This window comes from Lissotriton helveticus, chromosome 3_1, assembly GCF_964261635.1.
Source record: "Lissotriton helveticus chromosome 3_1, aLisHel1.1, whole genome shotgun sequence".
NCBI classification, from domain to species: domain Eukaryota; kingdom Metazoa; phylum Chordata; class Amphibia; order Caudata; family Salamandridae; genus Lissotriton; species Lissotriton helveticus.
The window spans coordinates 1941731515-1941757022 of NC_136061.1; the positions used below are offsets into that span (position 1 = coordinate 1941731515).

General features: G+C 47.1%; 1 protein-coding gene across 1 annotated transcript in view; it reads left to right on the forward strand.

Moving 5' to 3' along the window:
- The window catches only part of ITGA11 (integrin subunit alpha 11), a 603504-nt gene that overhangs the window by 261773 nt on the left and 316223 nt on the right, over positions 1–25508 (forward strand). The window contains exons 9-10 of the mRNA XM_078683461.1: positions 13024–13192; positions 13769–13839. Coding sequence (XP_078539587.1) covers positions 13024–13192; positions 13769–13839 — 240 coding nt within the window. The remainder of the gene's footprint in view (positions 1–13023; positions 13193–13768; positions 13840–25508) is intronic.

Genomic DNA, 25508 nt, shown 5'->3' on the forward strand with positions numbered 1-25508 from the left:
CGCAAATGGATAAACCAAACGGCATGGAGATATTTCGTCATCACAACAACAATTACTTTACTCATATCGAGTGTAAGGTGCATAGTGCATACTCATAATAACGAAAAACAAAAAGTTTACATACTGGCCTAATCCATGATCTAGGTGGTCTTATATAGGCCGGACAAAAAAAGACAAAATGGTGTGGGGCTTTCACTGCTTGATTAGAAGAAGGATAATGTAATTGTGCTCCACTGACCCCAGTGGACGTTCGAAACTCTGTGTTCTTTTATTCTTGTTTTAGCTAGTCATTCTTCCTTCATTAATCATGAGTCTGTGTAGTTCATCACATTCAAGTCTTTCTTGTCCATGGTAGTTTTACTGAAGGCTGTTGGCATGTGGCCGTACGCCTACTAGTTAATCACCACTACAGTTATTGTATCTAGGGTACCGCTGTAGTCTGTAGTTTCCTAATTGAATCAGAATTGATGGCCTTTGTCAAAAACCTCAATAGAAACCACAATAGCCAATGTCCTTGTCAATGATATCCTTCAGACCAATGAGACTTTGATGTTGATTTTGGTCTCACTTTTACCCCTTAATTCTTTTCAAAGTTGCTGATGCCTCATTTTTAGGTCTCGCTACGAACGCAGCGCATGGGCTGCTTCGCTACCGAGACTCTATTGCTGCCGCTTTGGTGCTGGAAGGGAGACAGGAGGTGGCACGCGCGGACAGGAGATGTGCACTCCGTACGCGTGCACATGTCCTGGCCCCGGAGGCTGGCTGCGCGTGCATCGCGCGCTTTCAGTTTCCCTCCCCCCGTCGCTGTCAGGGCGCGTGCGCATGCACATCGCCTGTTCTCCTACCCCCGAAAAAAACAGTTAAACTTTAAGGCAGAATCAAGGTATGGAAAAATAAAAATAAATAAATAAACTTGTGCGGCTTTGAGGTTAACATAAAGGCTGCATAAGGCGCTGTTCAACAAAGCGGAAGACGACGTCTAAATCGTCAAATACATATTGAGCGTGTTGTGCACAGAGGCACAATATAGACAATATGCTCAAAAAGCTCCTGGGAAAATCATTGCGGTGTTGAAGCGTGAAATAGCAGTTGGGTAATAAAACAACTTGAGCTGCGTAATCTTTAGTACAGCCAAAAACCAACTCAAAAGTGCATTAACTATTCATGTGCAACACACAGTGGTATCAAGTGTCAGGTTGCGGCGTGGGGAAGCACCATGGATAAACTAGTGGGTGATTCTCCGTACAATTTGGCATCCGAAAACATTATGGGCATTGCAATCGAGAAGATAACGCACAATAACGCTATAGCCATCCTGTGCTCACTGCAAGGCAGACCAAACATACTTATTCCAAAGAAGGCTGCTTTCTACGTGTTGAGTGACTTAGAAAATTGGCAGGTACTTACTAGTCCTAGCAGAGTCGTGGAAAAGCTTTCTGTCTCGCTAGTTAGTTCATTTGAAGCCGATGGGGACCGTGGAAATCGGCTGAGTTATATGTGGTAAACAGCTAGAGGGCTAACTATAGTCGGCCACTTTTTTGGGGGGAGGGGTATTACTAAAAGTTGGCAATCAACGTGATTGCAAGAGCGCAGAGCTAACCACGAGAGTCAACAATATTGTAAAGTATGAGGAACTAGAGCTGCATTTGGTCGGCCATATTGGCAGTATGCTGAGATCAGTATATCAACCGTATCGAAAAACCTGTATAATAGAACTCTGGTAAGTCAAAGGGAGCTGTTATTAGAGCTGCACATAGTAAATAAAAGGCAAATTAAGAATAAAATTAAAGAAAAAAAAAGAAGCCATGTTCCATTGAATGGAGAGCTGTAAGTGACATCAGGGTGTGCCATATTCATTGTATTAGGTAGTGTTAAGTATATATAATTTACAGTAGAATACCAAAAGAGTGGCGTGCTAGCCTGACAGATTAATTTGTCCTGCTAGTTTGATGTCATTGCATCTATAGGTTGTGTTTTATGATATAATTAATAGCACAGAGTCCAAATTATATTTCTGCCATAGAAACACATTGGATCACAAGCTTGAAAAAAGCACGCGCGCGGACAGGCGATGTGCGATGTGCGTGTGCACATTGCCTGTCCCCCTTCCCCCGTAAAACAGTTAAACTCTCGCGCTGTGCGCAGGGCTTGTTAAGGCAGAATAGAGTCTGTATTAATAACTATCCCATTCGGCAGGCTGTAACTTCTAAAACTAGACCATCTGAGTAGACGCCAAAGAACTCCAGTGGAGCAGGCCAAAGGCAAGGGAGCGAAGGGGTCAGACAGAGTCCGCCACGTCACAGTGATGTTTGACCCCCTGAAGCCCCCCCCCGCAGCAGACAGGCCGTGCCTTTTCTATTTAAAGATCTGCACAGCGCAAGCCCAGCTGTCTCCTGCACCATGCGCGCCCTAGCACTCTGTGCTGCAGGCTGGGAATTCCCTGCACATGTAACTCTTTGAATGCTTTGGAACTGCGCACGTGAATGCTGCTTGTCCCACTGTGCGAGTGTCAGTCTTGCGCCACTGTGCAGGTGTCAGTCTTGCACCACTGGGCACGTGCCTGTTTTATGTGCTCCACCTAGTTGTTTGATATGGCTATATATGTGACTATAATTTGTGTATTCATTACTTTATAAAATTCATTTTTTGGATATATCAAGGCTTTTAATTTAACCTTGATTACAAATAAATACTGAATCGATCCCTCTGTGCTCCTTTGTATTTGTATACATCTTTTTGATGTCATGTGCTCATTTCCATGAGGGTAATTTGGGCACAACCCCTTCTTTTTTCCTAGTCTGGTTTCAGTGGGCACCAGATGATTTTGTCTCAGGCTGCACTGTGGCTCAGTTAGGTGGGAACTGGGACGCAAACCTATGCACAGAGCGGTATAGTTGTTGGTACACTATAGAGCGCTGCGAAGTTATGTTGTCAATCTTTGGAAATGCCACAGTGTTTATATGTGCATGTGTCTATCTTTGCGATAGGCCAGGGGTTGTATGTGCATCGCTGAGCCATGTGCGCGTAGCAATCACGTGTTTATCAGTCCAGGCAACAGGGCACAATCACTGGATGTGATGGTCTGGAATGGGCAAGTAGTAATACAATGTGGGCTCGCAGGCCTTATCAGCGGTTAAAACTTATGTGTTCCGTGGGTTGCACTGTCTAGCCTTGTATAGCATGCTGACCCCATATAACCTAACTGTAATAGAGGGTAGACAAAGACATACAGCTTATCACTCACAGATTATCACTCAAAGGTAAGGAGAGGCACACTTTGGCTTTGCTTAGTTCCTGTAAATAAGAGATATGCATGCACTGTAAAAATGGCAGATGTGTTGTTCTGTCCCAGTATTTACACAAGTAACAATGTAAATACCACTATTGTGAATTATTTTTGTCGTAACGCTATAGATTGACAAAAAGTCATTTGTGTGTAAATCAATATGTAGGAAGTGTTACATAAGACAGTGAGGGTTACAGGGTCCAGGAACCACACGTCTTTCATAGCTCACAGTGCTATACTAAATGGATTACAATTTATGAACGGTCAGTAACAAAAGGATCTCCATGTTAAAATCAGTAACGTACCCATCTACATAAATACAAATCTGTCACCTGCGTTAGGACATATTAACCCTCTATGCTACTTTGCTTAAAAACTGGGACTGGACAAAACACAGATCTCTCCAGCAAATACGTTATACGCCAGAGTTATCTTACCATTGTTATTCCCTGATATTTAGATGGCACACTAAGATCTCTGCAGCAGGTGCCCTAATCCCATAAAATATTTTAAAATGCAGACTTTGCAACCAATTAAGCAGAACAGATGTATTGCCACGTTTCTTCTTCTTGTCATTTTCTTGATGGAAGGGTTTTAAAAAATAAGTTGAGGTCCGGATTTTGCGTAGGTGTTGCGTCACTTTTTGGGCACAACCCTGATGCAAAATCCCATTTGTTAAATATTATAAATGCACTCAAAGCAGTCCTGCAAAGCATATGTGTGAGGTCTTAAGACCTAATGTCACTTCTTGTGATGCCACTTCCTGGGAGGTCACTTCCTGGGATGTCACTGGTAGTGATAACACTTTCTATAATGCCACCTGCGGTAATGTCAGCACTGTGATGTCACACGCCATGATGTCACACGCCATGATATCACTTTCATACTGCCAAACTTGGTAAGTGCCCCCACTTTTTCATTTTTTTAGGACTTGTGCCCTGAGTATGACTGCACGCAATGACGCACAGCTGCATAACATTCGGTGCAATGCACACTCTGCAACCGCTCTAACTCCGCTGCTCTAGTGACCGTGGGCACAACTGCTCTGTAAATTCATATGTGTGCTGTTGATACTTTCGAGGTACCTATAATAGCGCAGAAAAGCTGTTAAACTGTGCCCTTTAATAATAGAAAGTGAAAGATGAAGGTACAATGCTTCAACAACTTGCTTTTTACGGCAGAGTGGTAAAACAACACAAAATCATGTTTTTTTATCCATGGAAGGAAACACTGTGTTTTCACTGCGAATATGAGAAAACGTGGCCTATCTTTCAATGCAGATATGTCTCACCTTTTTGTTCAGACTCTGCTGGTTCAGAGCTTAGCGTAGAACCATTAAAATCCAATAATAAAGGTGATGCTGCCAGAGTGAAGGGAGCACAAAATGCCGGCCTCAGACTAGGTGGCAATCCACTTTCTAACAAGCATTTGCAATGCAAAAGGTCTCGCATTATAGAAACTTTGACCTATTGGTATTGTAAGTGATAATGCCTTTTATTATTACAGGTTTTTTAAAACACATAAATAAAAGGCATCGTTATTTACAATGCCAGTAGCTCAAAATCTCGCAATTGCGAGACCAATTGCATTGCTAAGGTTTGTTCCCTTTGAAGTCATTAGGGATCAGTTGTTCCTTGCAGCATTACTCATGTTCCTTTGTTCATTTAGTAGTAACCTGTGCACCCCATCTCCTTTAGGAAGCCTTTTTGTTGCATTATTCTTTTGGAGTTATTATCCTCCATCGTTCTTTTTGGGATCAGTAAAGCACAGTTCCAGGAGAAGCTTGGGCCCATTTGTTTTCATTTTGAAGTCAATGGCATTTGATTGTTCATTTTGGAGTCCTGTGTTCTCGATTGCAATTTGTGTTCTTTTGTTCCTGTCAGAGTCCATGGTTCTCATTTTCCGTTTCTGAATTAACTTGAGCTTCTTTTTTAGGTCTGTCTACAGACAGCTTTAATTGTCTAGTCGACTCACTTGATTAATTCTTCAAAAAACGACAGTAAGGAGGTGAAAGAGAGAGAGAGAGAATGTCCATTGGGACAGCGTTATTCAGTCATGAATTTTCTTGACCATGGCATTTTGAGGATGTTTAATTGTCCCATTTGTGTTCCTTTTAGCTGTTGGTAATGGGACCATCAGTAGTCCTGTTGTTAAACTTCGATGTGACGTGTAGTATAAGATCAAGTGTACGTTTTTATACATTCAATGTATTTAGACCCAATGTTCAGACCCTGGTGAACATATAGAACATACTAGGTCGTGGACATGTTGTAATCTTTAGTCTGCCTCCTTTTCAGATATGTTTCAATATGAATGTTGTATGAGTCCGTATGAGTCTGTATGAGTTGCGCATTGTGTGGTTTTTGTATATGTAAAGATTCGTTTCTTGGGGGCTATTTGTTCAGTTGTATTTTGTATGTAAGTTTGTACCTATTTCGGCAATACTGCTGATTTTTTCACTTGTTAAAAAAAGTTTTAAAAAAAAGAAATAAGAAAAAATAGATAAGAAATGAATCTATATTTGACATTTACAGAAAAAACGCACAATAAAAAAGTAAATAAATAGCAATGATAAAGTTTATCCTGGAAGTTTTGTTGATATGATTGTACTTCTGTCAAGCCCTATGGCACATATGTTTGCCTAGATAGAAAAGAAATATAGGTTGTGAGGGATTTTTTCATTATGTTTACTTTGCTGAAAACCAGACTCTTAATTTCTGAATTATGGGTTTTTGTTTGGTAAGAACTTGCTGATTTTGCTTTGCATGCATCTTAATTTCACCACTAACAGCACAAATGTCTTCTATCTTCTGTGCCCTTTTCCTAATACTCTTTTTTGAGGATACAACTTAGGTCTGCTAATGCCGTCGTTTCATCAACCGTCCTTATTGGTGTTGTCACAGCTGCTGCTACTTCAAGGGAACTCTCATTCTATGTCAGCTGTGGCAACCCAAAGTGAGCCGCCCAGCAATTACCAAACACTTCTCCTAGCAAAAAAGCAGTCCTATTGATTTTGCCAATGCTTTCTTTATGGGATAGCACTCTGTACTTTGCTGTTTCTTTCTCAGTCATTTGTGCCCAGTTGTTGTTTGTGGGGTCGGTGACGTTTGAATGCTCATATTGGAGTTCATCTTCCTCTCGTTTTCAAGCAGCTGAGCCTCTGTGGTCAGCTGCTTGAAAGCAGACATGAGTCAGTACTTTTTAGGTCTGGCTTAGCAGCACAGTTTTTACTGACCTTATGTGACCAACCTAAAAAAGGGCACTCAGGAGTACCACAGAGAGGGGCATTGCCTGCACTCATAACGTTGTTGGGCAGGAGGGCATGTTTTGATGAATGAATGAATGAATTAAGATTTCTAGAGCGCAGATAGCTGCCCTGAGGCGTCCAAGCGCTAAGAATACCAGCTGGAGCTAAAAGGGAAGAGAAATGTCGACTGAGCTGTTTAATTGATGAACAGGAGCGTTTTCAGCTGTTTACGAAAGGAGAGGATGTCGGGGTTAGATCTTAAATAGTGGGGAAGGCCATTCCACAGCCTAGCTACGTTATAAGAAAAGGAGCGACCTCCAGATCTTGATCTCTTTATTTGCGGCACAATTGCCAGATTGGCAGAGGTAGAGCGCAGCTGTCTAGTGGGAAGATAGGGAGTGATAAGGGGGAGATTGATTGCCGGACCTAAGGACCAAAAGGCCTGGTGAGCAATACATAATGATTTGAAATTGACTCTCTCCCTAACGGGAAGCCAGTGCAGTTTCCTTAGTCCGGTTTTTACTGAGGATCTGCGAGGGATTTGTAGAAGCGTTCGTGCTGCGCAGTTCTGTATCAACTGTAGTTTGCGCAGCGTAAAATCAGGAGCTCCAAGATATAGAGCATTCCCATAGTCCAGACGTGATTGGATCAGGCCCAGAACCACGGTCTTTCTTGCTTCAAAAGGGAGTAAAGATAAGATCTTCCTAATGACTCTCAAGATGCCGAAACAGATGGCTGATAGTTTTATTGCCTGTTGATCAAATGACAGGGACCTATCCAGCCAGACACCAAGACTCTTAATGGCGTCTTTGGGGACAGGGGGAGGGCCTAGGCTGGATGGCCAGAGAGTGTCTATGGAGGATGGTGCAGTGTGACCTAGGAGCATGAGCTCAGTCTTGTCTCCGTTGAGTTTGAGACAAGACGTGGTCATCCAGCTCTTAACCGTCTCCAAGCAACCAGCCAGATCTGCACACGCCAAAGATCCCCCTACCTGTGCCAGAGAGACCACCAGCTGAGTATCGTCCGCGTAGGTAACGATCTTAATACCATACGGACGGACGATCTCAGCCAGTGGCCTCATGTAGACGTTGAATAACGTCGGGCTCAATGATGATCCCTGCGGGACTCCACATCCCAAAGGCTTGCTGGAGGAGGCGACGTTACCCTCATACACTTGGAAAGATCTATCACTCAGGTAGGACCTAAACCACTCCAAAGCCCTATCAGATATTCCGGTTTCCAGGAGACGCTGCAGAAGGACAGCGTGGTTAACGGTATCGAAAGCTGCGCTCAGATCGAGGAGGATAACTGCCACCAATCCTCCCCGATCCAAGATTCTCCTGGACTCCTCTGTGACTGCCAGTAGTGCCGTCTCAGTCCCATGCTTGGGGCGAAAGCCGGTCTGAGAGGGATCGAGCAGCTGGTTTTGCTCGAGAAAAGTTGTTAGTAGGCTATTTATGTATTTCTCCAAGATTTTAGCTGCCCAAGGCAGCAAGGAGATCGGGCGAAAGTTGTTGAGATTCTTAGTGTCCAAATTAGGTTTTTTTGACTAAAGCCCTCACCATGGCCTGCTTCCAAGCTGCCGGGACCATGCTGGTAGAAATCGAGGTGTTAAGTACTCCAAGCAGTATGGGAAGAGTGGTCTGTATGGCAGAGACTAGAATATGTGGAGGTGCTGGGTCTCTAGGGGAGCCTGACTTTATTTGATGCATAAGGGAGGTAAGGTGATCCGCCTCTAGACGGGGAAACTCCGCCAACACCGGAGGGCGGTTAGATGTGTTTTCTTGAGGGGGACATGGGGATACTTTGGTCAAGATAGTCTGCTCTGACGATGAGAAGGAAGAATAAATGAGATTTATTTTTTGAGAGAAGAAATTGGCCAGATCTTCACAGCGAAGCTGAGGATTTTCAATGATGAGTGGAGGTGTGGGGAGGTTGATAAGGCTTTTTACTATTTTGTAGATCTCTTTGGAGTTGGAGCTGGCCTCTGCAATTTGATGCGAGTAGTATAGGGATTGCTCACTTTGTATGTCTTTTTTATACTCCCTAATGGCCTTTCTATAGGTAATTTTGTCTGCTTCAGCATAGCCTAGTCGCCATTTGCGTTCCAGTCTCTTACAAAAGCGCTTTTTCTCCCGTAGTTCATTGGAGTACCAGGGAGCTGAGGGCTTGGATCTTTTGAAGACTGTTTTCTTCAGGGGGAACGTAGTCTTTAAGGAGTTGAATATCCATTCGTTGAATATTTCATTAGCCTGTGAAGGGGTCTGACCAACTGAGGGAGTTGATTTTTGTAACTCTTGGATCCACTGGGCCAACGGAATTTTGGACCAGTTTCGTGATTCTTGAACTATGGGTATGAGGGATTGATTGGACAGAAATTGTGTGCACTAAGCACTGTGATGCCGTTTATGCATCTTAGATAAGTAGATCATTTACAGGGTTTGGTTTTCTCTGGCAGCAGCACAGATTCCCTTCCATTTCCATCATTACATTCAGAATCTAGTTGAATGATTGAAAGCAGTATAAGATGCCCAGAACTACAGTAATCTTTGTGCATTTTTAGCTCTGTGATCAACAAAAAACAGCTTTCAGTACTACTGAGATACGGGCTTAGGCTCAACCCACATGTTATTAATTTCCATGAGTAGAGGATTTGATTGTGCAGAGGTTGCATGTGTGCTTCCACTAAAAAAAAGTGCTTGTATTGAACTTTAGGCTAGAGGTGGTAATACTTATACTCAGTACTGCAATACTGAGTTGTTGAGGGTGGCAGCTAATGATCATGGCTATAAGCCTCATCTATTTATTATGAAAAGTTTAAAAAAATGCCTGATTAGTACACAGGGGAAAGATATACAAGATGCCATAGGTCTGGTCTGTTTATTATGAAAAGTTATGACAAAATCAGTAGGCCTAGAGTACTTATCATGAAATAAACTTGTTAAGCTAATAGGCCTCAAAGAGTAGATTATTAGCACACTATGTTTCATGCGGTAAACATGTATTTGGTTACATATAATCTCACGAAGTACAATAGAAGGGAAGTGTTTTGGTATTGATCGCCCACTCTGACAAACCCTGGGAGTAGAAGATTTTCACTGTGATGATTCTTGCTAGGACCTGTTGATAGAGGGTTTATGTTGTTTTGCCAACTGTAATACTGAATATTTTTGTAATTGTATAACTGTATACATGATGGTTTCTATCTTAGACACAATTCAGTAGCCATTGGTTTCTTCAGAGTGATCTGTTTGCAATGAAAAGTTATGATAAAGCAAGTAGGCCTGGCTTACGTATTGTGAAAAGCATGTGATATAGGCAATGGGCTTTTAAGGGTGGATTGTTAATATACTGTGCTAAAGCCTCTAGGCAGGTTTTTTGGAGAGATGTGTGAAATTTGCACAATTTGCATTCACGTAATTTCTCAAAATTTCAGAAAAATTACTTGAAATGCAAATCCAGCAAATTTTAACATGAGTACTCATTTTGCACTTCAAAATAGCACAACTAACACAAGTACGGCGAACAATAACCATTTACTTTTTGGTTGTTTGCATTGTCCCCGCACTCCTGTGCTATGATTATGTCAGAAACAACAGTGTAATTATAAAGCTCTGCATAATTTTCGGATATTAGCTTAACGCAAAATTTCAAAGTTAGGTAAATTACACCTGCATAATTTAAATTTCACCCTCTCCTAGTATTTAATCTGGGAAAAACTGAGGAACATCCCACCAAAGAAAATTCTCCTCATAAGACGAGACCAGACCCACGTACTCATTGGGGCCCTGATTAGTTTCAGTTAAGGCTACAATAACCACAGAAATTAATGTGAATTTTTTGAGAGATTATGTTTTACATCAAAATCTAAAGCACGTTAGGAATTTCTATTACATCAAATGCTCTAATCCTACTCCATAGATTTGGGCATTGAATTGGTCTTGACAAACGCCATGAACCCAATGAGGCCACCATGGGCAAAAAACATGTCGACCAAGTTGGAATCCAAGTATAATTATGTCCAGGGAGACCCTTATGTTTTTTTTTAGCTTTACCATGACATCCAATAGTCAATAAATAGAAAGCTTTCCTCATTTTGGATCTCCTCAGGTAATTTTGGTCCAATCTGCACTCATCAACCCTCTGGGTTAAAAAAAAGGAAATCTTCAGAAGGGGGAAGATCAATAAGCCACAGTAGCATTTTGACCTTAGGATAAAAGATTTCCAGAAAGAGTTCGGTAAAGGCGCCCATCGGGTATTGCACCGGATCCCTGGCAAGAAAAAGGATCCAGTGATGAAGCATGACACCTAAGTGGTTGAGCGTCCCATAATTTAGGCACTATTCCTAACATAGCCAAAAACTGATCAGTAAATCACAAGCAAATATAGTTTTGTAATACCATAATTTTGGTATATGTTTCAAGCTTTTAGAGGATGTTTGACGGATTGATCAGGCTCCCCCCTTTGATATTCATTGTATTGGCTAGTACTTTGTTACACAGAATCTCGCAGATTACCTTACTAGGCAAGGGTTTTTCGTGACCCACCTGATCGAATCTTGGGAATAAAAGATTTTCACAATAGTAATACATATTAGACTCTATTAGTAGGGAATTATATTGCTTTAACAACTGTAATTTTGTACGTGTTTATAATTTTGTTACAGTATACCTGATGGATGTCATGTGTGAAAGCTCATATCCAATACAGTAGGTCTGAGTTGGTTATGGAGATAAGCCAAGAATTAAGGTTATAGGCCTTATTGTTTATAATGAAAAGTTCTGATAAACGCAATAGGCTGGCACATTGACATGTTGATTGTGAAAAGCATAAAGTCAGTAACCATTTAAGGATGGTTTGGTGTTACTCTGTATTAAAGCCTGCAGATAGGTATTTTGTTATAAGAAATCTCACAGATTACCTTTCTAGTGAAGGATTTTGGTGTTGGTAACCTCCTCCAACAAACCTCACGGATCAAATGTTTCCACTGTAATAATTCCTGCTATAATCTCTTTAAAAGGCTTGACAGCCCTAGCTGTCAATCAGGACCTTGTAATAAAATAGTTATTAAATAATACACACACACATACATATAATTGCAGATCCATGTAGCTACATAGAGGGCTTTTGCACCAGTCTTCTTCTGCCACTGGTCTGTCTGGGTGTCATTTACACCTTGCTTCTATCCACGACACTGTAATGAGTCGGGCAATGTTTCAGTCCACATCAGTCATTGGCTTTCTTGCCCTGTGAATGATGACAGTTTCTAATCACATGTGCACTCCACAAAAATGAGGGTGCTTCAGTGTTCGGCTGGTTGGCCCGTCCTTTAATTTGGACACTCAGCGCCGAGACACCCTCGGGTATTTGTGCGCTTAACAAATTTCCTAAAATAAAATAAAATAAATAAAATAAAAATATCCTTTTATAGTACACCTTTCATTTGTTTGCTTCTCCTCTTTTAATGTTAATTACTCTTTAGAGGATAAGCCAGTTCCCTAAACAGTGCTAACAGGTTACTTGTTTGCTGTTAATTTCAGTCGCAGTGAGTTGCATCCCACTTGGCCAGTTCTTCTAAACCAGGCGACTATTATGGTATGCTGCTGTAGCATTGCTTTACCATACCAAGATGGCAAACACAATAGTGCTAAAGGTGACAGTCATGCTGGAACTTTTATAACAACAACTGACTATGTATAGTATCTCTGCTAGATGGGCAACTGCCACTTTAGTTTTGTTACTGCAAGCATATGCCCGCCATCTTTAGAATGTAGCATGTTTTTTGTTTCTATGTGTATTCAATTAATTTATCTTGCATATGTTGATTAGCGTATGTGTTTTCTTGTGTTTTTGTCAGAAGGTGAGTGAAATAATGAGTCGGTGGATGAATGAATGGATGCATAATTCAGCCCTATTGGCATTGCCAATGCTTGTTTGAAAAGAAGCATCCGATTCAAGACCCTCCTGCTTCCTTGTTCCTTAGAATTTCTATTGAAGTCAGTTGTACTCAATTATTTCTTTTGGAGTTGGTATTAACTATGCAGCCAGTTGTACTGGAGATCTAATATCCATATTGTAGTCAATGTCAGTTTGTCTTGCGGGGATCTGTCTTATGCTTGTCGTTCTCTTACTAGCCTGATTCTTGTTACCAGAAGCCTTAAAATCAATGCAGATTGAATCCATACATTTTGTTACATGTATAGAGTGAATTTCGCAACAAAGCAATGGAGCTCCATGAAGGATGGGGCCTACAGGTGACGCAAGAGGGGGCGAGATGGAAGGGCAGGCAGCTTCACTGAAACCCCCTATGAAGAGTATTATATGTGGTTGAGTTAGTGAGGTTTTTTTGCATGGTGCACACTTCAGATTGAACTGCGTCTAGGCTACTGGGGAGGTTTGGAAAGTTTGAAAGTGTGGAATCTGCTTGTTGACACCTGCCTCATTATTTACTGTAACAATCATGATAAGTCCATCTACAATATCTGTGTAGGTTCTAGGATACTACAACAGGAGAGGAATCAATCCGGAAGCCTTCCTGAATGAGATCAAACTCATCGCCAGTGACCCCGATGACAAGTACTTCTTTAACGTGACAGACGAGGCAGCATTGAAGGACATTGTGGATGCACTGGGAGAGCACATATTCAGCCTGGAGGGGGGTGAGTTGCTTTCTTCCACCACCATTACCTCAACAGTTCATCAATTGAGACTAGACTCTAGGAGAGGGGTGCTGGGCTCATTCTCTAGCTATTTTGACATATAAATGTCTACTTTTAAAAGAAGACAAAATACAGATTTTAAGCATTTCCTGTTGTAGCAGATAGTGGGAACCATACACAGGAAGACACAGTTTTTTTGCCAGGTCCACACAATGTGGTCAAGTAGGAAGACCTATTGAGAGCTAAAGACTCCTGGTTCTGCAGTGGACCAGAAACCCACTACATCTTGTCTCGTCAGTTCCGGTTTGGCCAGTCTGAGCACTTGGCAGGGTCCTTAAAAGTTTATGCCATTTTAGAGACATGTAGATCCATATTGATTTTGGGTGAGAACGCCATTTTCATATGATGCTGCCAGTAAATATCCTAAAAAATTTCACTAAAAACAATTCCTCTTTTATCAAAATACTTCTTCATTCCTGTTTACCTTTGTAATGAATTATACAAGTTTCCATTTCGAATCTGGGACTGGAGGAGAACTCCAGGTGATTTACTGTTCATTCCCATGTTATATTTCAGGAACCAACAAGAATGAAACCTCCTTTGGCCTGGAGATGTCTCAGGCTGGATTTTCATCACATGTTGTAGAGGTAAGGGAAAGGCTGTGCGTCGCCAGAAATCTTCGCAGCTTCAATATAGAACGAGCAAAGAATACAACTTCTATGTTTTATTGGCAATGTGCCTATTTGTGCTGGGTTTGTAGAAGTCAGCATGACCAGCAATTCACCCTACTTTACCTTTGTGTTGCGTAACATGACTATAATTGTATATAATTACGCATGAGCACTGTTTTACATACTTGACCAATGTATAACCCCTGGCAATTTTGGACAAGTGACTTGACTACTCTGTTACCTCACATAATCTTTCACCTCACATGCCCTCATAAACCATGTGTCACATTACATTTTCTCTCTCACCTTGTGTCATCTCTGTATCTTCATACAATTTGTTGCCTTGCATGCCTTCTGTATCACATTGTGACCTGTTACCTCACACATCTGACACTTCACCTGACTTTGTTTTGCGAAAAGGACCACGGAAGCAACTCACAATCTGTCACTTCACAAGATTTCTGATACCTCATTTGACTTTTGCCAACCCACAAGACTACTGAACCTTTTTACTTCACCACTAGATCCCCCTAAATGACCTCTGTGTGGAACCCATGTATAACTTCACGAGTCCTGTGTTGCTCCATGTGAACTGTCAAATAACATGAGCCCTCTGAGCACTTACGTGATATCTCCTAGCTTCCTATGACTATGTCAGTTTCTGGAATGTTACATTCTTGCACCCTAAATGACCTCTGAACTTGAGAGGGTTATGGACGAGGAAGTGGTAGAGCTCAGAAGGAGATGGCGCAAAGCAGAAAACACTGGTGTGAGACTGACTGCAAGGTTGAATGTTGTTTGGCTGAAAATTGAATGTTAGTAGGTAGCAAGGACTGAAGCAGATGAGGTTAAAGTCTCTGGAAGAAATTAATTTGGACAGACAACTTAAAAATGCTAATTGAGGAAAGATTGTTTAATGGAGAGCAGCCGGTTCTTATTGAGGTATAAATGGAATAAATGTAGAAGTTCAACACTAGGGTGAACAGGGGTGTGTCGGCAGCTGATATAGTCATATCACACAGAGTGGAGATCGTATGCGATACTATATGGGGTTATTGGCAAGAATGTGTAGAAGAGGGTTGTGGATATGTTTGATCAGTGAGTAAGCAATATAAAAACAAACAAGGCAGCCAGAGGGCATACAAAGGGTAAATATCAAATAAAGTGTATACTTGCTACCCCTGTTTCTCCTCTCTAGCATCCGGAGGACACCAAACCTCAAGGGGTGCATATTGAAAGTGATCAGTAATGGTCAAGAGTTTTAATTGGCAGCTACACCTATAGAATCAGGTTTCGGCAAGTGGACCCACAGATTCCCAATTTGGAACTTTGATTTACTTTGGGTTTACCCGTGGCTTCAAATGATGCTGCTTCTTTAACTGCAAGGGTGAGTGAGAACTCCAATGGCTCTTAAATGAAGGGCAAAAGCTGAAGGCAAAGGGATACTAGCTAAGGATCATAGTTAAGAGGCAAAGCCTCTCCGTGTCTCGGTCTAGAAAGTGGCAGATGTTATTGGGCAGGTCAGGGATGACAACGGCTATCACACTCACAGTTTTAGAATTCTTCTCTGCAGGCTCTCAACCACCTGGTCGCAGATACCTTTGAGTCAAACTAGACCAGCAGGGTTGCAAGGTCAGTCTAGCTCCTGGGTAACATGTCGACCTATCGATGTTAGGAGTCATCATACCTACTAAACATCCCACTGTTTTTATCTTCGCCGAATGACCTTGATAGTAAAAAGGATTCAGGATCTTGAACGCGATTTTAAGTTGCACTTGTAATCCCTTGGCAAAAGAGCTCTGCTTACAAACTGCATCTATCCACTCATATTAGGTGTAGTGGGTGAGGATCTGATAATTAAGCATGCACGGGTAGCACTTGTGGGTGAGGATCCTTGCCCAGCGTAGGGAGAAATGCTGCAAAAAATCTGGGCGTCTGGTTCAATGAAAATTTGAACTTTTCGACACACGTCGAGAAGCTGGGTGGGACATGTTTTGGCACTTTGAAAGCGCTGAGGAAGTTCCTCCCTCTTCTTGCTAGACCTGCTAAAGAAATTGTGGTCTGTGCCTTGATCTTATCCCACCTGGACTATGCTAACGCACTCTTTGTGGGTATCCCTGGCTACCTCCTAAAGGAACTGCAAGTAGTCCAAAACTCGGAGGCTAGACTCCTACTGAGTCTGTCAAATAGGTGTAGTGTGCGCGCTCATTTGCGCACCCTGAACTGGCTCCCAGTGGAGTCTCGAATAGCATTTAAAATGCTGACCATTGCCCTCTATGGCTTAGCCCTTATCAACCTACAGAAGAGATTTGCTTTTTATAACCCAGGGAGACAGCTGTGTTCCTCCTCTCAACTTCTGATGCAGACCCCTAGGTTCAACCGCCAAAGGCTTGGCGGGAGCTCTTTTGTTCGGAAAGCTGGCTTGGCCTGGAACGCAATGCCAATCCAGGATCCTATGATCTTTAAGAAAAAAATAAAAACATTTTTCTAGCTACTGCTTGGCTTTAGTTTCCTTTTCCACAGAACGCGCCAGAACACTCTGCTGAGTAGCCGTGCGTGGTACAAATAAATATAACATAACAAAACATAACAATATATCCAAGAGATGACAGGACCACACTGATTCACCTGGGTGTGGATCCACCACCATTTTGAGGTATATTGGGACCAGACAATTGACCTCTTAGACTCTAAGAGCAAAGATAGTATCAAGGAGCACACTAATATCAAAAGCAAATCAAATGTCAAGTAAAATATAATCTTTTAAATCATGGAATTAATTAAACATATGTAGACAGGAGTCTTGATAGTTCTTGAATTCAGTTATGTTGCTTTTATTTTCACAATTAGACGAATGAATACATGCATCACCCAGCCAACGCGTTTCATCCGTTAAAGGACTTTAGCAGGGTTAAAATATGAAGTGGTATCAATACCAATGGTGCAGGCCTTCCCATGGAGAATAGTTATATTTCGTAATGTGAATCCCCTGTAGCCTGCTATCAATCACCCAAATTAAAGCCTCGGTTCTTCGGTTGAGATAAGAATTTCCAAGAATGGAGCGATTCTTTATTGATAAATAGATGCAGTTGAATCTTATCAGAAAAAAATCCTTCTTTGATTAATATATAATCTCTGGGATTCCCTGTAGCATAAAGAAGGTAAGGTCTCCTGAGTAAATATCCCCAGTCTTCTTGGCAGTCATCTATCTGTTCATCTTTGTGCTATATCAGATTTTGAAGACTTATTTGCTGGTGCAGCCCAAATAGCCCACACTGCTGTTCGGTTACCTTTCTTAGACTCTAAGAGATCACAATTTGAAAAGTGAACCCTCTCTTGTGTAATTTAGCTAATCATTTTCTTCTGCTAATCCACATAACCAATGGTACAGTGTCTTAATATTGCTTCTCATTACCCTTCGAAATCAAGACATCACTCTCATCACTTATAAAAGAGAAACAATCTAGTTGTTGCATAAAACACAAAATATTATTTTTTCCTAAATAATTTATTTGCAGTTCGTTAATGATATAATGTTTACTACATGGTGTCTTCTACTCCAGTTATTTCTGAAATACTATCAACTACTTCAGTAAGTCACTGTCTAGTTTACTGCAATTAGATACAACGTGAACGAAATGCGACTCCTTTTTGCACCAGAAGCCCTTATTAGATGATTCACAAAAAATGTTTTATTCAGTAATGATGTTAAATAATCCTGCTTCATAGGGCAGCCAACATCTTGTGCAATAATGAATATAAATTTTACTAATACGAGGTTTTATACTTTGTACCCAAAACTGTTCACTTGAAATTGAAATGAATTTTGTATGGGTTTTAAATAAAGAATCCATTTGCAACTTACAGAACGAGGCGCAGCGCCTAGAGTTCTGAACCACCTGTATTATTTCTAGCAGAGGTTCTAGAGTTATTAGAAAATAAGCTGTTAGCCAACGCTTAAAATATCTAGATACTAGCAGCCCGTCCCGACGTTGTCCGGGTATGAATTGCTGCCGGCCAGTAGTATATTGTTTTGTAGGATTTGGTTTTGATAGCATTTCTTATCTGTGACAGGCCTGTGAAAAGCTCTGATTCACAGTGCACTGCTGATGCACTTAAGAGTGCGCGTTCAGTAGTGTGTGAACTCGAGTTTCCCTACTTTATTTTTCCTTGCAATATTATATAGCGTGAACTCGACAACATGGCATGAGCACAATTTACATTACAGAAGATCACATTCATTTGTGGTAGGCACGGGGAGACAAAGCAATTTGCCTGGAATCACAGGATGTTGAGCTGATGCCGGGATTCGAACGTAGCTCCCCAGCTCCCCAGCTCTAAAGTTCACAATTCTAGAACTTGTGGCGGGAGGTCTGTGTTGGACAGGCCACATGAAGGGCTCGCTCCCTCCCCGCAGGACAGGGCCCGGGCCACCGTCAGCACCATTGCCCGGCCCAGCCGCCATCTTGGACACGGCACCACGCGGCCGCGCGGCCTCAGCCCGACCCCAACCCTGGGCCTGGCCAGGCCCCGACATCCCGGCACCACCCTCCCCCCAGGAGGTGAACGGACCACTTGGCAGGTCAATGGGAGTAAGAAGTGTCGATGGCTCTCCCCCGCCAGGTGCCGAGCACCCCCAGCCTCCTCGGGCGCTGGCTCCACCCCCCTGCTGGGTGTCTGGACTCCCTCATCCCAGACCTCCCGACCTCCAAGAGCGAGGGTCCGGACATCAAAGGGCGCCAGACCTATAACTGAGGCCGCCCCAGGACAGGAAGGCAGTTGTATCCTGGAGTCGAGAGACACCGCGACGAACTCATCCTTGACGGACTGCTGGCACTGCCACAGCCCTGCCTTGTGAACTATTGTCCTGCCTGCTGGCGCTGCCGCGGCCCTCTGCAACCTTCATCCTCGTGGGACCTGCTGGCGCTGCCGCGGCCCTCTGCAACCTTCATCCTCGTGGGACCTGCTGGCGCTGCCGCGGCCCGTTGTAACCTTCATCCTCGTGGGACCTGCTGGCGCTGCCGCAGCCCGTTGCAACCTGCATTCTCGTGGGACCTGCTGGCGCTGCCGCGGCCCGTTGTGACCTTCATCCTCGTTGGGACCTGCTGGCGCTGCCGCGGCCCGTTGCCACCTACGACCTCTTCGGGACCTGCCGGCGCTGCCGCGGTCTGACCCATCCGAACACCGAGCTCGAGGATTGTGAGCTATCACCGTTACACCTCCGTACCCGTGGGTACCAAGACTGTCCCGCTACCCCTTCCCTTACTAGAGACTAGAATTGAGAGGATCATCGTGTCCTGATCGCCTTGTATCGTACCACTCTACTACCAGAAGTGCCTATAAAAGGTGTTACCCTGATCTTTGTGTGGTGTCCATCTGTGGGGGGGAAGTTACCTGTCTGTGCGATCACTGTGCTCGGCCGACCCTCCAGGTCCCCGTCTAACATTGGTGGCTAGCGGCGCGATCCGAACCAACGCGTACCGTACAGACAGTAACTCACCCTACGACTAAAACCACAATGACGACCAAAGAGAGCGGATCGGCGGAGAAGTTCCAGATGGAAAAGCTGGAAGAATACAACCACCGAGAGCTCAAACAATTTTGCATGGACTTAGGCATTGCTACCACCGGGCTAAGCACAAAGAAGACTTCAAAAACGCCCTAGAGGCCTGGACAGAGACAAATACCGCAACCCCCCGGGACCCCGCAGCCCCGGAAGTCAACACCACCCGGACGGAGGAACGGAGAACAGGCCCTTCCCGTGAAGAGATCCAAGAGCGGGAAAAAAATAGATTACACGAGTTAGACTTGGCACGACTCAGATTAGACGGAGAATTGAAACTGGCGGAACAAAAAATAAACTTAGAACACTTACGGCTCAGAGAAGAGCGAGAGGAAAAACAGAGACAGAGAGACCTCGAAGAAAAAAGACTGGCATACGAGCACGAGTGCAAACTAGCGGAGATAGAAATACGCAAACTGAACAAAAACCTAGGGGTGCCCGAGCAACCGCACTCCCCGGGTCCTACCGAGCAGAAGGTCCACATCCCCAAGGATGTGGTCCGAGAATATCACCGGAACGACGACATACAGCAGTGGTTCAAGGCCTATGAGATTGCCATGACCGCCCACCGGGTCGCTCGAAGTGACTGGGGAGCCGGTCTATGGGGGAGATTCGTCAACGAGGGTCGTGATGCCCTGCTGCAGCTTCCGGACCATCAAATGACGTCCTATGACCACATGAAGGCCGCCCTCCTCAGTCGATATGGGCTTACACCCGAAATGTACCGCCAGAGGTTCCGCAACTGCACCCGGATCCCAGGTACAACGTGGTTGGAATACGTGAACTATTTCAGCCGAGCCTTCGAGGGGTGGATCAAGGGTAACAACGTAACCACTTACGAACAACTCTTCAATCTCATTGTGTGGGAGCACCTCTCCAACAACTGCTTCGTCGAGCTCAGGCAGCACCTCCTCGACAGTAAATTGACTGAACCCCGGCAGCTCGCCACCGAGGCTGACCGGTGGGAGAGCACCCGAGTGGCCCGGAGTGGGCCGAATGAGCAGAACAGAACCAACCAAGGTCATCATCGTCCCCGAGGAGGAAGAGGAGGCCCGGGCCGGGGCAGAGACGCCGTCCCGGCCGCGCCCACTAACGCCACCCCGGCCCCAGCAGGCCGGGGAAACCCCCCGATGCGCCCGGGGTTCCGAGCTAACGTGACGTGTCATCGATGCCAGCGAGTCGGCCACTATGCCAGTGACCCGACCTGCCCGAAGAACCAGGTCCCCGGGCCCCGCCAGATGGCGGCCGCCGCCCTGGGAGAAGAACAAGTCTCCGAAGACACGGAGACCTATGAGTCGGAGCAGTTCGAGTGGGAACCCGCCGCCATGACCCTGGCATGCCTGGGAGGAAGAGACATGGTCCCGCGGACTCCCCTGCCCGCCAACACTCGGAAGTACAGCCAATGGGTGAGCATCAATGGGCGCAAGGCCGAGGCCCTGCGTGACACCGGGGCCAGTGTGACGGCCGTCCGTTGTCACCTGGTGACCCCAGAACAAATCCTATCAAACGTACTTTGCCCCGTCCGATCGGCAGATAACTCGGAGAGCCTGTGTCGGATGGCCTGCGTCCCCTTCGAATGGGGAGGAGTGTCCGGCATGCTGAAAGTAACTGTCCGCGACGATGCCCCCGTGGACTGCCTCCTGGGGAACGATCTCGAGAGCTCCCCGTGGGCCGCTGTAGAAAGAAGAGAGCATCTGGGGATGTTGGGTCTCCCGGACTGGGCGTGCGTAACCACCCGGTCCATGGCCACCCGCACCATCCCTAGACCAGAAGAACCAGAATGGGCAGCACCTCCGCCCTCGATCACTCCAGAAGAAGACTTCCTCCAGACCGACCACCCGGACCCCACCACAGAGGGGTCCACACAGCCCCCCGAGCTTCCCGACCTGGCTCAGTGGCGTCAAGAAGGGGGGCCCACCCAGGAACAATTCCGGCAGGAGCAAAAGACCTGCCCCTCCCTCGAGGGATTGCGACAGCAAGCGCTCGCCCAGAGCCAAGGAGACACCACCGGGGCCCACTGGGTTTATTGGGACAATGATCTCTTGTACAGCGAGCAGAAAATCGCAGAACTAGGGGCCGGGCGAGTGCTGGTGGTGCCCCTCCACTTCAGAGACTTCCTGTTGAACCTAGCCCATGATGTCCCCCTGGCCGGGCACCTGGGCCAAGACAAGACCTACCACCGCCTGGTGACTCAGTTTTTTTGGCCCAAAATGAGAAATGACGTCTCCAACCATTGCCGGTCCTGCCCGACCTGCCAGGCCGGCGGGAAGAGCGGCCGCAAACTCAAGGCACCCCTACAACCATTCCCCGTGGTGACCACCCCGTTCGAAAGGGTGGGAATAGACATTGTGGGGCCCCTGGACCCCCGAACAGCACAGGGGCATCGCTTCATCCTGGTCCTGGTGGACCACGCCACCCGCTATCCTGAGGCGGTCCCCCTCCGTACTATAACAGCCCCAGTAGTGGGTCGAGCCTTGATGGGGATCTTCTCTCGAGTGGGCTTCCCCCGGGAAGTCGTCAGCGACAGGGGTACGAACTTTATTTCAAAGTATATGAAATCCCTCTGGCAGCAGTGCGGAGTCACTTACCGCTTCACCACCCCCTATCACCCCCAGGGGAACGGACTGGTCGAGCGGTTCAACCGCACCCTCAAGGGGATGATCATGGGGCTGGAAGAACCCCTACGCCGCCAGTGGGACGTGCTACTACCGTGCCTCCTCTTCGCCTACCGAGAAGTCCCCCAGAAGTCCCTCGGCTTCAGCCCCTTCGAACTCCTGTACGGACACCCCGTTCGCGGGCCTCTCAGCCTAGTGAAGGAGGAATGGGAAATGGCCCCCCTAAAGACCCCTCCGGACGTCTACAAATACCTCCTGACCCTCCGAAATCAGACCCGGAAATTCAGGGAGATCGCTAAAGCCAATCTGGAGGCCAGTCAGGAGGACATGAAGAAGTGGTACGACCAACATGCCTCCTCCATCGAGTTTGAACCGGGTCAGCAGGTATGGGTGATGTCCCCCATCGAACCGTGTGCCTTGCAAGACAAATGGACGGGGCCCTTCAAGGTGATCGAGCGCAGGAGTCCCGTCACCTATCTCATCGACCTGGAGTCCCCCCGGAACCCCCTTCGGGTCCTCCACGCCAACAGGCTCAAACCCCACTTCATGCGCTCAGAGCTCAGCCTGCTGATGGCGACCGACAGTGGCACAGAAGGAGACTCCGAGCCCCTCCCTGACCTACTGAGGACTCGGGAAAGAGATGGCTCGGTGGACGGGGTCCGACTCTCCGAGGCCCTGACCCCAGAGCAGCGTCAAGATTGCCGGGCCCTCCTGCTGCCGTTCGCAAACCTGTTCTCCCTCGCACCCGGAGTCACCTCCTGGTGCATGCACGACGTGGACACGGGGGACAGTCCTCCTGTCCGACACCGGGCGTACCGAGTACCGGATCGGGTACGTACATGCATCCAAGAAGAAGTCTCCAAGATGCTCGCCCTCGGGGTCATCGAGCCTTCGGACAGTCCCTGGGCCAGCCCGGTCGTCCTGGTCCCCAAGGCCGCGGCACCGGGCACCACGCCGGAGCTCCGATTCTGCATCGACTATCGGGGGCTGAACGCGGTCACCCGAACCGACGCTCACCCTATCCCCCGAGCAGATGAACTAGTCGACCGCATGGGGGCAGCCCGCTACCTAAGCATCTTTGACCTGACAGCGGGCTACTGGCAGATCGGCCTCACCCCCAGGGCCCAAGAACGTTCCGCTTTCTCCACCCCGGACGGGCACTACCATTTCAGAGTGATGCCCTTCGGCATGAAGAACGCTCCAGCCACCTTTCAAAGACTGGTGAACCAGGTATTGGCGGGCCTCGAAGAATTCAGCGCCGCCTACCTGGACGACATCGCGGTATACAGCCGCCACTGGGCCGACCACCTCCACCACCTCAGAGCGGTCCTGCAGGCCCTCCAACAGGCCGGCCTCACCATAAAGGCCAGCAAGTGCCAAATCGGCCAGGGGTCCGTGACCTACCTCGGACACCAAGTGGGGAGCGGTCTGGTGGCCCCCCTCCAACTCAAGGTAGCTGCCATCCAGTCCTGGCAACCCCCCGAAACACAAACAGAGGTCCGAGCCTTCCTGGGGCTCACCGGATACTACCGGCGGTTTGTGAGGGACTATGGCAGCATTGTGGGGCCCCTCACGGAACTCACGTCTAAGAACAACCCAAAACGAGTCAACTGGACTCCCGACTGTCACGCGGCCTTCGAGACGCTGAAGGCCGCCATGTGCACCGCTCCGGTGCTCCAGGCCCCCGACTACAGCCGCGAGTTCATCGTGCAGACCGATGCCTCCGACCATGGTATTGGGGCCGTCCTCTCCCAACTGAACCCCGAAGGAGTGGACCAACCCGTGGCCTTCATCAGCAGACGCCTACTGCCCCGAGAACAGCGCTGGAGCACCATTGAGCGAGAGGCCTTCGCAGTGGTATGGGCCCTCAAGAAGCTCCGGCCGTACCTCTTCGGAACCCATTTCCGGGTACAGACAGATCATCGGCCCCTGCAATGGCTCATGCAGATGCGGGGGGAGAACCCCAAACTATTGCGATGGTCCATCTCCCTGCAGGGGATGGACTTCACTGTGGAGCATCGCCCTGGCCAAGACCACGCCAACGCGGATGGCCTGTCCCGCTTTTTCCGCCTCGACGAGGAAAGTCCCCAAGAAGATGGGTGACTCTCCCCGCCTTCAGCTGGGGGGGACGCATGTTGGACAGGCCACATGAAGGGCTCGCTCCCTCCCCGCAGGACAGGGCCCGGGCCACCGTCAGCACCATTGCCCGGCCCAGCCGCCATCTTGGACACGGCACCACGCGGCCGCGCGGCCTCAGCCCGACCCCAACCCTGGGCCTGGCCAGGCCCCGACATCCCGGCACCACCCTCCCCCCAGGAGGTGAACGGACCACTTGGCAGGTCAATGGGAGTAAGAAGTGTTGATGGCTCTCCCCCGCCAGGTGCCGAGCACCCCCAGCCTCCTCGGGCGCTGGCTCCACCCCCCTGCTGGGTGTCTGGACTCCCTCATCCCAGACCTCCCGACCTCCAAGAGCGAGGGTCCGGACATCAAAGGGCGCCAGACCTATAACTGAGGCCGCCCCAGGACAGGAAGGCAGTTGTAGCCTGGAGTCGAGAGACACCGCGACGAACTCATCCTTGACGGACTGCTGGCGCTGCCACAGCCCTGCCTTGTGAACTATTGTCCTGCCTGCTGGCGCTGCCGCGGCCCTCTGCAACCTTCATCCTCGTGGGACCTGCTGGCGCTGCCGCGGCCCTCTGCAACCTTCATCCTCGTGGGACCTGCTGGCGCTGCCGCGGCCCGTTGTAACCTTCATCCTCGTGGGACCTGCTGGCGCTGCCGCGGCCCGTTGCAACCTGCATTCTCGTGGGACCTGCTGGCGCTGCCGCGGCCCGTTGTGACCTTCATCCTCGTTGGGACCTGCTGGCGCTGCCGCGGCCCGTTGCCACCTACGACCTCTTCGGGACCTGCCGGCGCTGCCGCGGTCTGACCCATCCGAACACCGAGCTCGAGGATTGTGAGCTATCACCGTTACACCTCCGTACCCGTGGGTACCAAGACTGTCCCGCTACCCCTTCCCTTACTAGAGACTAGAATTGAGAGGATCATCGTGTCCTGATCGCCTTGTATCGTACCACTCTACTACCAGAAGTGCCTATAAAAGGTGTTACCCTGATCTTTGTGTGGTGTCCATCTGTGGGGGGGAAGTTACCTGTCTGTGCGATCACTGTGCTCGGCCGACCCTCCAGGTCCCCGTCTAACAGTCTGTCTAAAAGTGTATGTCGGTGCTGGCCATCAATGAGAGAGATCTGTGCATTTTTCAAATGGGTGGTGAAAAAATATGAGTATGTTGCTGGAGATGTGGGCTGCCGTGCCACCAATATACTTACCGGGGGAGGGTAAACACCCATTATTCCGCAACTTTCTTTCCCCATACCATCACTCAGCATACTTTCATTACGAAAGTACCATGACTCCGCAATGCCATTATAACGCATGGCATTACATTTTATATGCTTTTACCACGC